The following is a 12,643-nucleotide window of genomic DNA, read 5'->3' on the forward strand; positions in this document are numbered from 1 at the left end:
TATGAAGCACGCGAGAAGGTTACAGAACTACATGTCACGTTTTCCTTCAACAAAAAATATATTATCGTATATATTCATCTTTACATTTCTAATGACAATCAAGTAGCCATTATGTCCCTTCGTGGTGCTTTCATAATATCTACTTACCCGAAAAGATCCCTGTCCCCAGTTAACCTGAATTGTGTACTGAGTCACAAAAACATTTATCGGTACTATCAATATTAGTGCCGTTGTACTAACTCAAAACAACGAAAAATAACAGATGACGGTACTCCCTTAGTCTCAGTTAAACAAAATGCACCTTACATTTCAAAATGGCCACATTGAAATGATTCTATAAGTATATAAATATAAGCATAAGTATTTATGTCAAGCCCCACATATAACGTGATCCGTCTACAATCAAAAAACAAAACAAAAAGCAAATAAGTCTGACTTTCAAAGGCAGTCATCGTACTGACGGAATATCATCTTTTACAAGGGCATGTCATCCGATTAGATAAGATCACTGCTCTACGCTATTGTTGCCCAGCAATCATCAAAAGGCATATACACGCTTAAAGGTTTCATTCTCTTTAGTGGCTACCCGATATCGCATATATAGTAATTAAGTACAGGATGAAACGATTGAAGTATTATCTATTTAATCGACCATATCTTTTTTGTGTGAATTTATTTTTCATTGATTCAAATTACAAAAATTTGTGAAAATAATTAAAATTTCAGAATCGAGCTCCATGAGAGCTCGATGTGGTCACCTTTTGCTTTCAGTTTAACCTTCAATCGGTCAAAAAATGAGTTGCGTGCTTCACGTATGTGAACTTCCGGTATTTTGGCCCATTCATTAACAATGAGTTTCTTCAGCGCATCAGTACTGACATATTTTTTAGTCCTCACCTTTTTCTCCAAAATATTTTAAATGGAATAGTCCATCGGATTTGCATCTGGCGAATTCGAAAGTCATTGTGTGAATGAAATCAAGTGTGGAACATGATTTTTTACATACATAATTTTATTTTTACATACATACATACGTTTACACACTTTGAAGCTATTATAACCACCTCTCCGAAGAGGGTGTATTTTTTGGTCTGTATACTATGTTACATATTAATGTGTTAGGAAGTCGGGCACACCATTTCGAAAACGGTTGGTTCACAAAGCATTCCACATCCTCGCCACAGAATGAAAAATTAATTCTCTCCATCCACAGTAAGGACTTTTATTTCGGATCTATAGTGATTGATAAGCTTTTTTATCCAACATTAGCAAATACATCTTAAATTGAGTTAATTCCAAATTCAATAGATTGAAAAAAGTGGCTTTAACTAATCGTCTCTGTTCTTTTGATTACAATCCAACAACTGTGCCTGCCTTTGGAAATAACAAAGGCTGTGACTTTTACGGCTCACAGTATCATCCCATTTTGGGGATGATCCCATCCTATCCATTTTTAAAAAATTAACTCACTAAAACTTACCCACTGTATTTTAATAATTCTTAATAAATATATAAACCAATAATTAATAATTATTAATATTAACTTTCATAAAGTTTTTTTGCATTTTTATTTGGAAATTCATAAAATACAAGGAAGAAGAAAGAAAGAAGGAAGGAAGAGTAAAAGTGTGTAATAGGAAGATTTTTGAAAATGAGAAAATATAAAACTTGTCCAACCGTTATAGTTGTCATACATTCTCCAAAAACCAGTGTCATATCTTAAGTCGATGGAAATGCTCAGGCAGGCGTTCAAGTTCTTCGTCTAAGAAAATTTTGATATATCTTTATTTCTTAATTTATACTCTACAATCTATAGTACTTACGTTTGCCAACCTGGAAGGTTTGATAGTGAGCTACGCTAGTCTCCACGATCTCTCCAAAAATGACCTTTAGCACGTTTTGGTTAATTTGATGACGAAGTGTAATTTTAAATTTTTCGACATTGTCATATGTACCTTCAACCTTACCAACGAACTTTTTCTTGTCAAAATCCTGGTTAATGAAACCATTCACGTTGCAAATCGCAGCAAGTTCAAGGACATATGACATAAACTGGCCATCATGCAAAAGGCCATTTATTTCGAATTGAGCTAAGCACCGCTTTCCGTTTGCCATTATAATTCCTGGATGCGAAATATAATAATATATTAATAAAATATTTAGGATCAGAACGTTCGAGAGTACATATTTATTTGATTCCTTAAAATGAGAACAACCAAACCAATTTTCTTAAATATAATCTTATCTTTTCAAATATTTTTAAAACATAAACGACATGTATTTACAAACCAATATTTAAGTTAAAAATTGTTATTTAGTCTTCTTTTTAATAACTTTATTAAAAACTCCTAGTCGTTCACTAAGTAAAGTTTCTAATAAATTTTAGAAACTATCAACTAAACGTATAATTTCCAACTTAGAAATATTTCAGTGCCTGATTTTTTGGAAATGAAGAATAATTTTGACAAGTGAAACGATTAAAAATATGCAATATGTGGCGAACACATTAACTAGCGCAACGCCATCTGGCGTGATGTAAAAACCAAAGTACAAATCGCAACTAACTTAATGGTCCAGCGTCTATTATTATTTAACGCTTCTTCTCAGGAGCAAGAGAACAAAACAATAATTACGTATAAAACAATAAATACTCACAAAATAATAACCATCCACAATATATATTTTAAAGTGTTTTAATTAATAATAAAGTTGTAATATAGAAGTACCACAAATCTTTTTTTTATATATATATCATGTTAGGTTAGGTTAGGTTTTGGAGTGGCGGCCTTATATACACAGACAAGGTGATCTGTATACGTCTAACGCTGAAAAAAGCAACGACTACCCCATTTAGGTGAAGGAAAACCAATTCGACAATTCAATGAATCTGGCCAGGTCCATAACATTGCAGGACCGATCTGACAGCTCAGTCAGATCGGTCAGAAAGGGGGCCCCAAGATTTTTGATCTTCTCTTAGCTAAAGATGGGCACCGACACATGAGATGGAAAACAGTTTCCTCCTCATCTTCAGAGCCACAACCCCGACAAAGCTCATTACAAGGAATACCTAGTCTCATAGTATACCTCCCTATTAATCAGTGACCCGTCAGCATCGATACTGTAGTGCTGAGCAGATATTACGATATTGTTCTCGACATCATTAGCAGTTGTTATCACACCTACAATCAACCGCTTAGTCTTAAGGAGTCTTCACTATAAATAGCTTCAAGAGACTTTTCGCCTCTCAACACGACTTACCATTTTCATATATAGCACAAAATATAGTTTTAAGAACTTGTCTTTTAAAACGTTTTAATCCTATGTGTGCTTATCTGTTGAGCTTTCAATTTTCACTTGCAAAAAAACAGGAGTCATCACTTTTATATATGAAACATTTCTCTTGATTTTGATTTTCCAAATAGTGACCTACGTTAATATATTAAGGACTTAACTCTCTAAATGTCCGATAATATAGTAGAAAACCTTTTTTAAAATGGCACCCTAACTCCATTCGTTACATTCCAGCCCTTTACCGATGAAAATATTCGTTGCCTGAGTCTTTTTCAGTATTGAGAGTTATATTTCACCTAATCGATCGATATGTCAGTTACTGCACTTGTCGCATTAAAGACACTAAGTGAAAATCCACAAAACACTGTCGAAAAACGATTGCTTCCAACAAAAACTATTATAAGGTGTGATATTTGGTCTGGAGATATGATAGGTTTAAACGTGTTTGAAACTGATGAAATTTTAACAATTCTCATTGCTATGATCAATTTTTATTCGCGCGAAATAGATGGGATGGTTAATGATGAGTGGAAGATATATGGTTTCCAGAGAACTATTTCAAAACCACACAACAGTATGTATTGTTTTGGCTGTGTTGTACAATAAATATCCCGGACACATGATTCCATATTTTTATGATATAAATTTGCCATCAAGATCAAGCAATTTGTCTACGTCTGTAGAGTTATGCAAAGAACAGTCTTTTATTTGTTAGTGTAGACAATGCTTTAACTTCCGACCCTTTAAAAGCGAACATACCCTCATTCGTTAATTTTCAGTTGTACTATTGCCAGTTATCGATAAGTTATCGATAATTATCTCAAAACAAACCAGTAACTATTATATGTCCAGTAACAACGTTGTATTTCATATCTAATGACAAGTTCTAGACAACATATATAGTTGAAGTTTATTTGAGATTTGAATGACAACTAATTCTATTAACCTTGGGAATCACAAAATGGATAGCATGCGATATTCTGAATTAACACAATATTTTTATTATTATTATTTCCTTGGTGTGTATATAATGTATTAATCTATAATACACTAGGTAAAGACATTGCTCTTTGTAAGAGCATAGGGCGGAAAGAAACCAAATTGCCGATGTTCAACGTGGATAGAGCGCAGCCAATTGACTCATGGGCGAACAGACCTACATGAACCTTGGGGGTTCCACTCAAAAGTCATTTTTACAATGGCGGAATTGTCTTTTCGGAGTATGTGTCCAATTCAACGCCACTTCCGGCTTTTAACCTCGAGTTCTATTGGCACATTTTCGGATATGATGAGAAATTCGGTGTTTAAGATTAACCGTGGCCAAAAAATTCTAAGTTGTTCTAATAAGCAATTGATATCAGTTTCGCTATATATACCATATATTAATAATATCGTACCTTTAAAATAATTCAATATTTTAACGGTCATAAAAGCACACCCTAAACAGGGTACCACCAATAATTCTATTCTTGAATTGAGAAAGCTTTTACAGGACAACTTTTATCATAAAAAAATATATTTTTTCGATTTAGAAATATTTTAAAAAAAAAAAATAAAAAAAATCTTTAAACTATAGTGAAATAAAAATAAAGATATTATAATAATAAATTTAATTTACTTACTGATTTCTAATATTAAATGCATACATAAACAAATAAACTCATATGTGAATACATTCAACTTGGCACCTACCAACCACCAGGATAGTCAGACGGTTTATGAGAATACTTATTGGGGTTAGCGACACTAGTGAAATCGTTATGGGTTGTTTGTGATCGTATGATGAAGTGAAGTGAATAGGCCATCGTGAATTTTTCTTCCCAAAAGTACGCAACGAATATAGAAGATGGAAACACATCCATGTGCAATTATGATATTACTTTGTCATACATATTTTGCCTAGGGAACCTAATGGTTACTCAAAATACACGGATAGTATGAAAATTGAAACTATATAAATTTTTATATTATAGACATAAATAATGGTAGATATTATATTTAATTGAATTTGTTTATAAAATAAGAGTTTTAGTTTATATTCAAGATATTTAATGTAGCTTTAAGATAATGTTATATTCTGCATTACGTTATTATTTTTTGATATTATTAATAAAAAATTAAATCTTTGATTTACAATAAGTTATAATATACAATAGTAATATGTTATAGCCAATAATAAAAGATATAATATTTAAAAAATATAATTAATTATTTGTTTAAAAATATATAAGGGACAGAGCCCTGAAGCTATACGCAAAAACTAACAGACTGCCCTACATAGCACTATCTAACCTCAGAGACGTCACTAGCCGTGCGGGTGGTAAGCAGATCTTAGATAAGTCATCGAGTAATCAGAGAAGCTTTTGAGAAATACATAAAATAATTAAAGAAAAGGGAGAGACTCTGTAGAAACCCCTCAGGTAAGAAAGAGTAAATGTGCTCATAAAAACCTCAACATAAGAGCAAATATAAAATTATTAAAAAAACAAATATTTTTAAAATTTCTATATAACGTAACTATAAAATAAATCCCTTATATATATCAAACAAATATAATATACAAATATTTATTAAATAATTAAAAATAAATTCGATAAAATTAAAATAAAATGCATATTAAAATTAGACTATATATATAAATAATAAGTAATAATAATAATAATTAATTAAAATTGTTAACAACATAACAAAATGATACAACTAATTAAATAAATTCTAACAGTTTTTATAACACTTTTAGCACAGTTGAATCGACCTTTAGAATCGAAATGGTAGACCATTTTTGAGGCGCCTAAAAAGCCCTTTGGTTTTTAAACACACTAAGATTTGATATCTATCTGCAGACAACATCCATACGAGTATCACTGAATTATCACATATCCAAAACGCAAACTCTATATAAAAAAAATAACAAATGAAGTAATATACGAAACCCAAGCTATGGACGTACATTTTTATTTCTCTGCGGACACTATGCAAGACATTGGACGCATAGAGTTTTGAAGACATGTTGTCAAATTGTTATTCATGACATTTTAATTTAAATTTCGAAAATATTATCCACTGATTATCAGCTATGTCTCCGCGATTGAAACTACTTCCAACAATAAAAATAATTTTTGAAGACATTGTCACAAAATTGTCTGCGAAAAACGTCTACATCAGTAGAGAGTTACAGAAACATATTGTTAATTTAGTCTGTCGATTACTATGGCTGGTGCTTTAAAATCGTATACATGTTCATATATAAAAATTTATTAAACATTATTTTTTATTACTTTTAAAATAAATTCAAATAATTGCAATTTTATTTAGTAAAAGCAAAATATAATTATTCGACTATATTATTATATTTTATTTCTTTTTTGTTGTGATTAAAAATCAGTTAAATTTTAAATATTTAAAATTCACCACATTAAAAGTTTTTATAAACTCACCACATCAACCCAGAAGCTTTTTCAAATATGTATTTTAAAATAAAATTAACCAAATATTTAAAAACTTCACCAAATATTTTTTAAAACTAAAAAAAAAAAATTATCTAAACATGAAAAATAAAAAAATCAATTCAAGAAAAATAAAAAATGGAGAAATTCTTTTTCAATTTATGGATTTATTTATTGTATTTAATCACATTAATTTTTCTTTTTAATTTACTTTACGTTCTGCGTCTTCACGTTCTGCTGAAAACGTTTTTAGTCCATCAATAAGAATAAATAGTACCATCAGAGTCTTGTCGTGAAAAGCCTGCATTCGTCAACTGACTGTGATGTCCTTCCACCATTAATTTAACACTATTAGGATCCTTTCTCTCATACAAAATACCTCCTATAGAAAATAGAGAGAACTTATTTTATATATGCTACTAATTTAACAATATAATAAAAATATATATTATATAGTTTGTATAAATGTTGAAAAATGTAATTCAAACCCTAATTAAACTAAACTAATTAAAATTAACGCAGCGTTTACACTGGCAAGACTTTGGTGAGTTTTGTGCTGGCTCTCTTACTTTCCCACTAAAGCACTTTAAACCAATACATAAAAAATTGACTCGAGTTACACTTAACTCTCAAAAGCGACAGGTTTTTTTTACAAGAAGTCTATAATTTTGCAGAAAGATGGGAAAATTAAGTCTATAATTTGACAGAAAGGTGGGAAAATATATTGAAATTGATGGATGGAGGAAGAGAAAAAATATTAAAAAATAACACATTTTAATAAAATTGAAACAAAATTATTTTTTATAGAAACAGGGGTTCCTTAGGAATCACTACTTTCCCCCACTCTCTACAATATTTATACGTTCGATATCCCAATGTAAGGTTCCTCGACACTGACGTTATACGCAGGAAACGTATATATTATACTCGGCTAAATGTGCTCTCAACGTAATCAACACATAAACCTCATCCAGAATTATTTCCAGAAATGGAAAATAAAAACCAATAATGGAAAAACTAAGGTTCTGTTCATTACGCGTAAGAGAAGACACAAACCGTCGAAAATGTGTTTGGGAAATATGGTAATAAACTGGAAGGATAGCATCAAATATCTGGGCATCACGGTGGACAAATGATTTACATGGATTAAACATGTTCAACTGAAAAGAATTAGCTGTGCTAAAATTCTTCATCACCTCCAACCGCTATTCAAAAATGAAAATCTCAATGCTAAGAACAGGAAGCTATTATATAACCAAATAATTCGATCGTCACTTCTATATGAATGTATGGTGTTTAACAAAGCTTCAATCACTACTATTCGCCAGCTAGAGATTGCACAAAGCCAGGCTCTGAGAAGACTTTTCAAGGTGCCATGTTACATTAGGACGAATAATATCCTCAGGGACCACAAGATGGATCCGGTCAAGAAATATATAAAGAATAGAGCCCTGAAACTATTTACGAAAGCTGACAGGATTACCATCGCCCATTATCGAATCTCAGAATGATTACAGGTTTCTCGGGAGGTATGCACATCAGGTATTGCTTAGTCTGATGAAGTGAAAAACAATAATTTAGTCAAGACGTAGAGAGGTGTTATGAAGAAACCTCGCAATTAGTAGAGAGTAAAAGTGCTCAAGTGCACTGACTCAACTTGCTTCAACATAATATATTTTTAGTTTTTATTTCCTTCGAAGAACTACGACTAAAAATGTCATCAAGTTTTTCGAAATGCTTACAATGCAATGAAAAATCTCTCTAATTATGTAGACTACATACTTACCACCACTTAGCATAACGATTAGGAAATGCTTATCTATTTGTCTGTCTATTTGTTGCTCTGTTTCTTTTTATTTGTCTATGACAATAGTAAAGTATTACATAGAGTGGCAGGTACTACATTAATAACTAATAAATATAGTTTTGGAACTAGAAATAAATCATTCCACAGGAAATTCATAGATAAAGTTAGGTTAGAATAAACCGGGTATGCTATGGATATACTTAACGCTATTGGCCTATTGTGCGTTACCGTACGCAGAACTCAGAAGTTTAAAAATCACTTTGAATCTGTGGCAAAGCCAAGAATGGTCTTTAGAGGGAGGTCCTAAATTGACCAAAATACTTTAAAAAGAAAACTACTAATAAAGTTAATCAACATGGCGTATGCTCTAGGCAGTAATATAGTAGATGTAAGGTACTTTTAATGTCGCTCCCACAACTGCCACAAAAATAAATAAACGGAAAACTTAATCTACTAGCATAGTTTCCTAAACCATTAAAGTATTCAAAAAATCGAAAAAAAATGTATATAGCTATTTATGAAGGCTATTGAAATGATTAACAGGATTTTTAAAAAAAATTGATGTTTCTTTAGTAGGCAAACACGAGTGTTAATAAGGGTTGTATATGAGTTTTTCAGATATAGAATAGTACGTTATAATATATTATTGTTATTGGCAATCTTTGTCAACACATACCACTACTTACCAATTCTTAGTGGATGTTGCAATGGTGATGGAGCCATAAAGAACCTGCGGCAAGTATTTCTCATTTTACGATATGTATATCCCACCTTATCGCCATGCGTAGAACAGGTTTCTTTTTGCATAACCATATCAACTTTGTCTGGAAATACTTCACGAACATGATTATAGCGTGACTGCATCTCAAAGTCTAGTTTATCACGGGGTATCCAATCCGTTTGTTTAAAGCAATAATGCCTGCGCACCGATGCCAATGTTTGATGATAGAACAGACGATGATTAGGTTTAATCTTAGCAATATCACTAGTATAAATAGGAAGTGGCATTGGTTTTATAAAAGTGCCCTCCTCATCCATTTCCGGCACCAGGCCACGAAATCTTGTGTATTTTCGCATCATCGTGTGCATTGTTTTTCGACGTAAGTAGCCTCAATTTTCTTCCCTAAGCCAATCAAAAGACCAAACAAAAAATCATGAAGATAAACCAAAAATAGTTTGAAGTGTTTAAGACTAATTAAAAAATGATAAAAAAAAATAAAACACATGAAAAATAAATAAAAATATGAAAATAAAAAATTATAAAGTAATTATACAATTTCTATATATAACATCCTTCTATATTTATATTTTTATTTTTTTTAATTAAAATTTCGACAGTTAAATCAAGGGTGAAATTGAATTTGTAGTTATATGCCATCCCGGATTCACGGGCGCTCTTATATTGTAAGAATTGAGCGCGCTAACGAGCTTGCTAAATTAGGCGCCTCTTCCACGGATACACTTATTTCGATCCCTGCCCCTATCAGCTACGGTCGTAGGCTGATTTATTACCATTTTTTGCGACAGGCAAATAATGAGTGAACACTTACTGCCTCAGCAGCCAGGTCAAGTGCTACTTCTATTCCAAATACAGAACTTCTAACTTAATCTGTAGAAATAAATCTGAGTTATCTAGGTTAATATCTGTCTTTACAGGACACTGGTCTATAGGACGGCATGGAGCTAGACTCGGCCAGAACTAGGTTTGAATTTTTAGGAGCCCCCTTCTTCAATTCAGTTGACGATATCTCCAGCATTAGCATTAGCCAGATTCTTGCCTTTATAAAAGCTTCTGGCTGGTTCTAGTTTGACCTTCTATCTACTACCCACTATTACCAGGTTTTTTGTGGATTCAAAACGGCTTTTTGACTAATTGAGGGAAACTCGTCCTACCTCCACCTGAACTAACTAACTAACTATGACATCGAATCAGATAATGGATCATTTTCAAATAAATAATAAAAATGTTATATACAAAAACTACAGGAAATATATGAATAATTGAACTTCTGTTCAAATTTTTAAAATTTTTGTTTACTTAAAATAAATACATGTAAATACATGAAAACCCCTTTTCATATCTCTAATATAATTCAGTAACTTTTACTATCATTGTTCTTGTTATTACTATTAACATAATTAGCATTATTTTTATTATAACTGTTTATTAATATTTATATATCTGATATTGAACTTAATTTGTAACTCATACGCTACGTTGTATTTCTATTCTTCACGAACTATTTGGCATTCTTATCGCTCCCATCTGAATCTTTGGAAGCTTGACTTACAACAAAAAGTTTTAAATGCTATCAGAATAAAATATTCTGGAGTTGGCTCTTCCCATATTTTAGTGGTTTTCATTAGAAATGGAAATCGCCATTTACTATTATTACAATACGAAATTATCAGAAAGTTCCAGAAGTATATCATTTTATGCAATCTCTATTGTACTTTTAAGTTTTGTTGAAGAATTTATAAAAATCGTTGTGATTTCTTTTAAAATAGTAATATAATAAAGACAATGACGAGATGAAAAAAAATAAAATTGGATAAGAAAAAGTGATTCAGATTGTTTACTTAATTCCAACAATAGACTTTAAAAAAATACGATTCACAAAATCTTTATCTAAAATCCTTAGCGAAATCAAGTTGCCGCTCTTTTTATTGTAATCGATCGTTGAAGATATGCCGAAGATACCGAAGAAGAGTATAAGTAGATTTGATATAAAAAAAGAGACACGTATTCCTTGTTAACTTCTTTGAAGTTTTCAGTTTAGAATCAAGGAATTGTATTCTCTTTTTTTAAAAACTTGCACCTAAGGGATTTTGATGAAAAAAAAACAAAATTCTAGTACAAATCACAATATTTCTTCATAAGCCCAGATAGAAATTCGGTTTTCCGGTACTTCGAACTCGAAGTATCGGGTCCGGAAATCGTTGCATGCTGTCGGTCACAGTTCGATTAGGTCAGGACCGATAATATAATAAATTCCAATTATGAAAGAATATGTTTTATTTATTTATTGTTTAATTAGTTACAATATTTATGCAATACGATATTAATCTATGTATTAATATGTTATATATATTAAGATACAATATTTGTTACTTTAAATAGTTTTTAGTGTTTAAATCATAAAATACGTGTTATTGAAGATTGTTTGTTTAGGGTCAAACGATCTTCAATATGGTTAGTGTGTAGCACATAAGAGAGAATGTTATGATGAGAAGTCCTGATCACGGTTGCCACTTGAAAATTTTTTCCTGTACCAAAATTGGTTTAAAAAGGTAACATTTCTGTAAAAAAGGGTCCAAAATTTTTTTTGACCTCTTTATTTTTTCGTTCTGTGTTTTTCATAGTGTTATAAATGAACAAAATATAAAATAGTGCAAAGTTGCATTTATAAAAAAAAATTAATTGGAAATATTCACAATAAAGTTGGGTCGTCAAAAATGTACCATTTTTTGAACATGAGTATCAAACGAAAAAAAAGTACCAATTTTGGTACTAAAGTACCATTAGTGGCAACCGTGGTCCTGATAACTTGCACAGAGTATGTTCAGGGAGTAAGATTCTACCCAAGAGTTTTTTATCACTTACAGGTCACTGGCAATCACAGCATTCAAATAAACCACGACTCTAGCAAACGACATCGACTGCGTCCAACAAATAAACATTAAATAGCTTTTCTGGTTTGGCAATGTTCAAAGGATAGAAGATGATATTCAATTAGAAAATGTTTCAACAAGATATGTAAAGATGTACTTTCTATAAAGAGGTGATTAAAGAAGTATTATCCATTCGTCTAAATTTAGCTTAATTTCCTCGTAATAATCATGTGGGACCACATTCAATAGAGTTTCCACCAATTAACAGTTGATTTGTGCTTGTTATTTGTAAGAAACTATATACCAATAATCTTTAAACTAATGAAAGTAATTAATTATATAATGGCAGTTAACAATAAGAATTCATCTCTATTTTTAACAACGCTTTCAATAATAAATTTAATATTCTCATATTTTTGTAATTAAATATTCATATATCAACCGACCACTGACCATAATGCAGTTCTTCAAATCATAATAATTTTGA

General features: G+C 31.0%; 2 protein-coding genes across 2 annotated transcripts; both read right to left on the reverse strand.

Annotated features, from left to right (window-relative positions):
• Positions 1 to 1,620: 1,620 nt before the first annotated feature.
• Positions 1,621 to 2,428, reverse strand: LOC119662578. The gene is made up of 3 exons (XM_038072223.1): positions 2,290 to 2,428; positions 1,824 to 2,123; positions 1,621 to 1,762 (listed from the first exon to the last, which is right to left on the reverse strand). The coding sequence occupies exons 2-3, from the start codon at positions 2,113 to 2,115 to the stop codon at positions 1,713 to 1,715; spliced, it is 342 nt and encodes a 113-aa protein (XP_037928151.1). The 5' UTR covers positions 2,116 to 2,123; positions 2,290 to 2,428; the 3' UTR covers positions 1,621 to 1,712.
• Positions 2,429 to 6,916: 4,488 nt separating this feature from the next.
• LOC119690060 (protein C1orf194 homolog) lies at positions 6,917 to 9,796 on the reverse strand. Its single transcript, XM_038105043.1, has 2 exons — positions 9,231 to 9,796; positions 6,917 to 7,119 (listed from the first exon to the last, which is right to left on the reverse strand). The coding sequence occupies exons 1-2, from the start codon at positions 9,631 to 9,633 to the stop codon at positions 6,995 to 6,997; spliced, it is 528 nt and encodes a 175-aa protein (XP_037960971.1). The 5' UTR covers positions 9,634 to 9,796; the 3' UTR covers positions 6,917 to 6,994.
• Positions 9,797 to 12,643: the final 2,847 nt, after the last annotated feature.

This window comes from Teleopsis dalmanni, chromosome X (genome assembly GCF_002237135.1).
Source record: "Teleopsis dalmanni isolate 2A chromosome X, ASM223713v2, whole genome shotgun sequence".
Classification (NCBI taxonomy): Eukaryota; Metazoa; Arthropoda; class Insecta; order Diptera; family Diopsidae; genus Teleopsis; species Teleopsis dalmanni.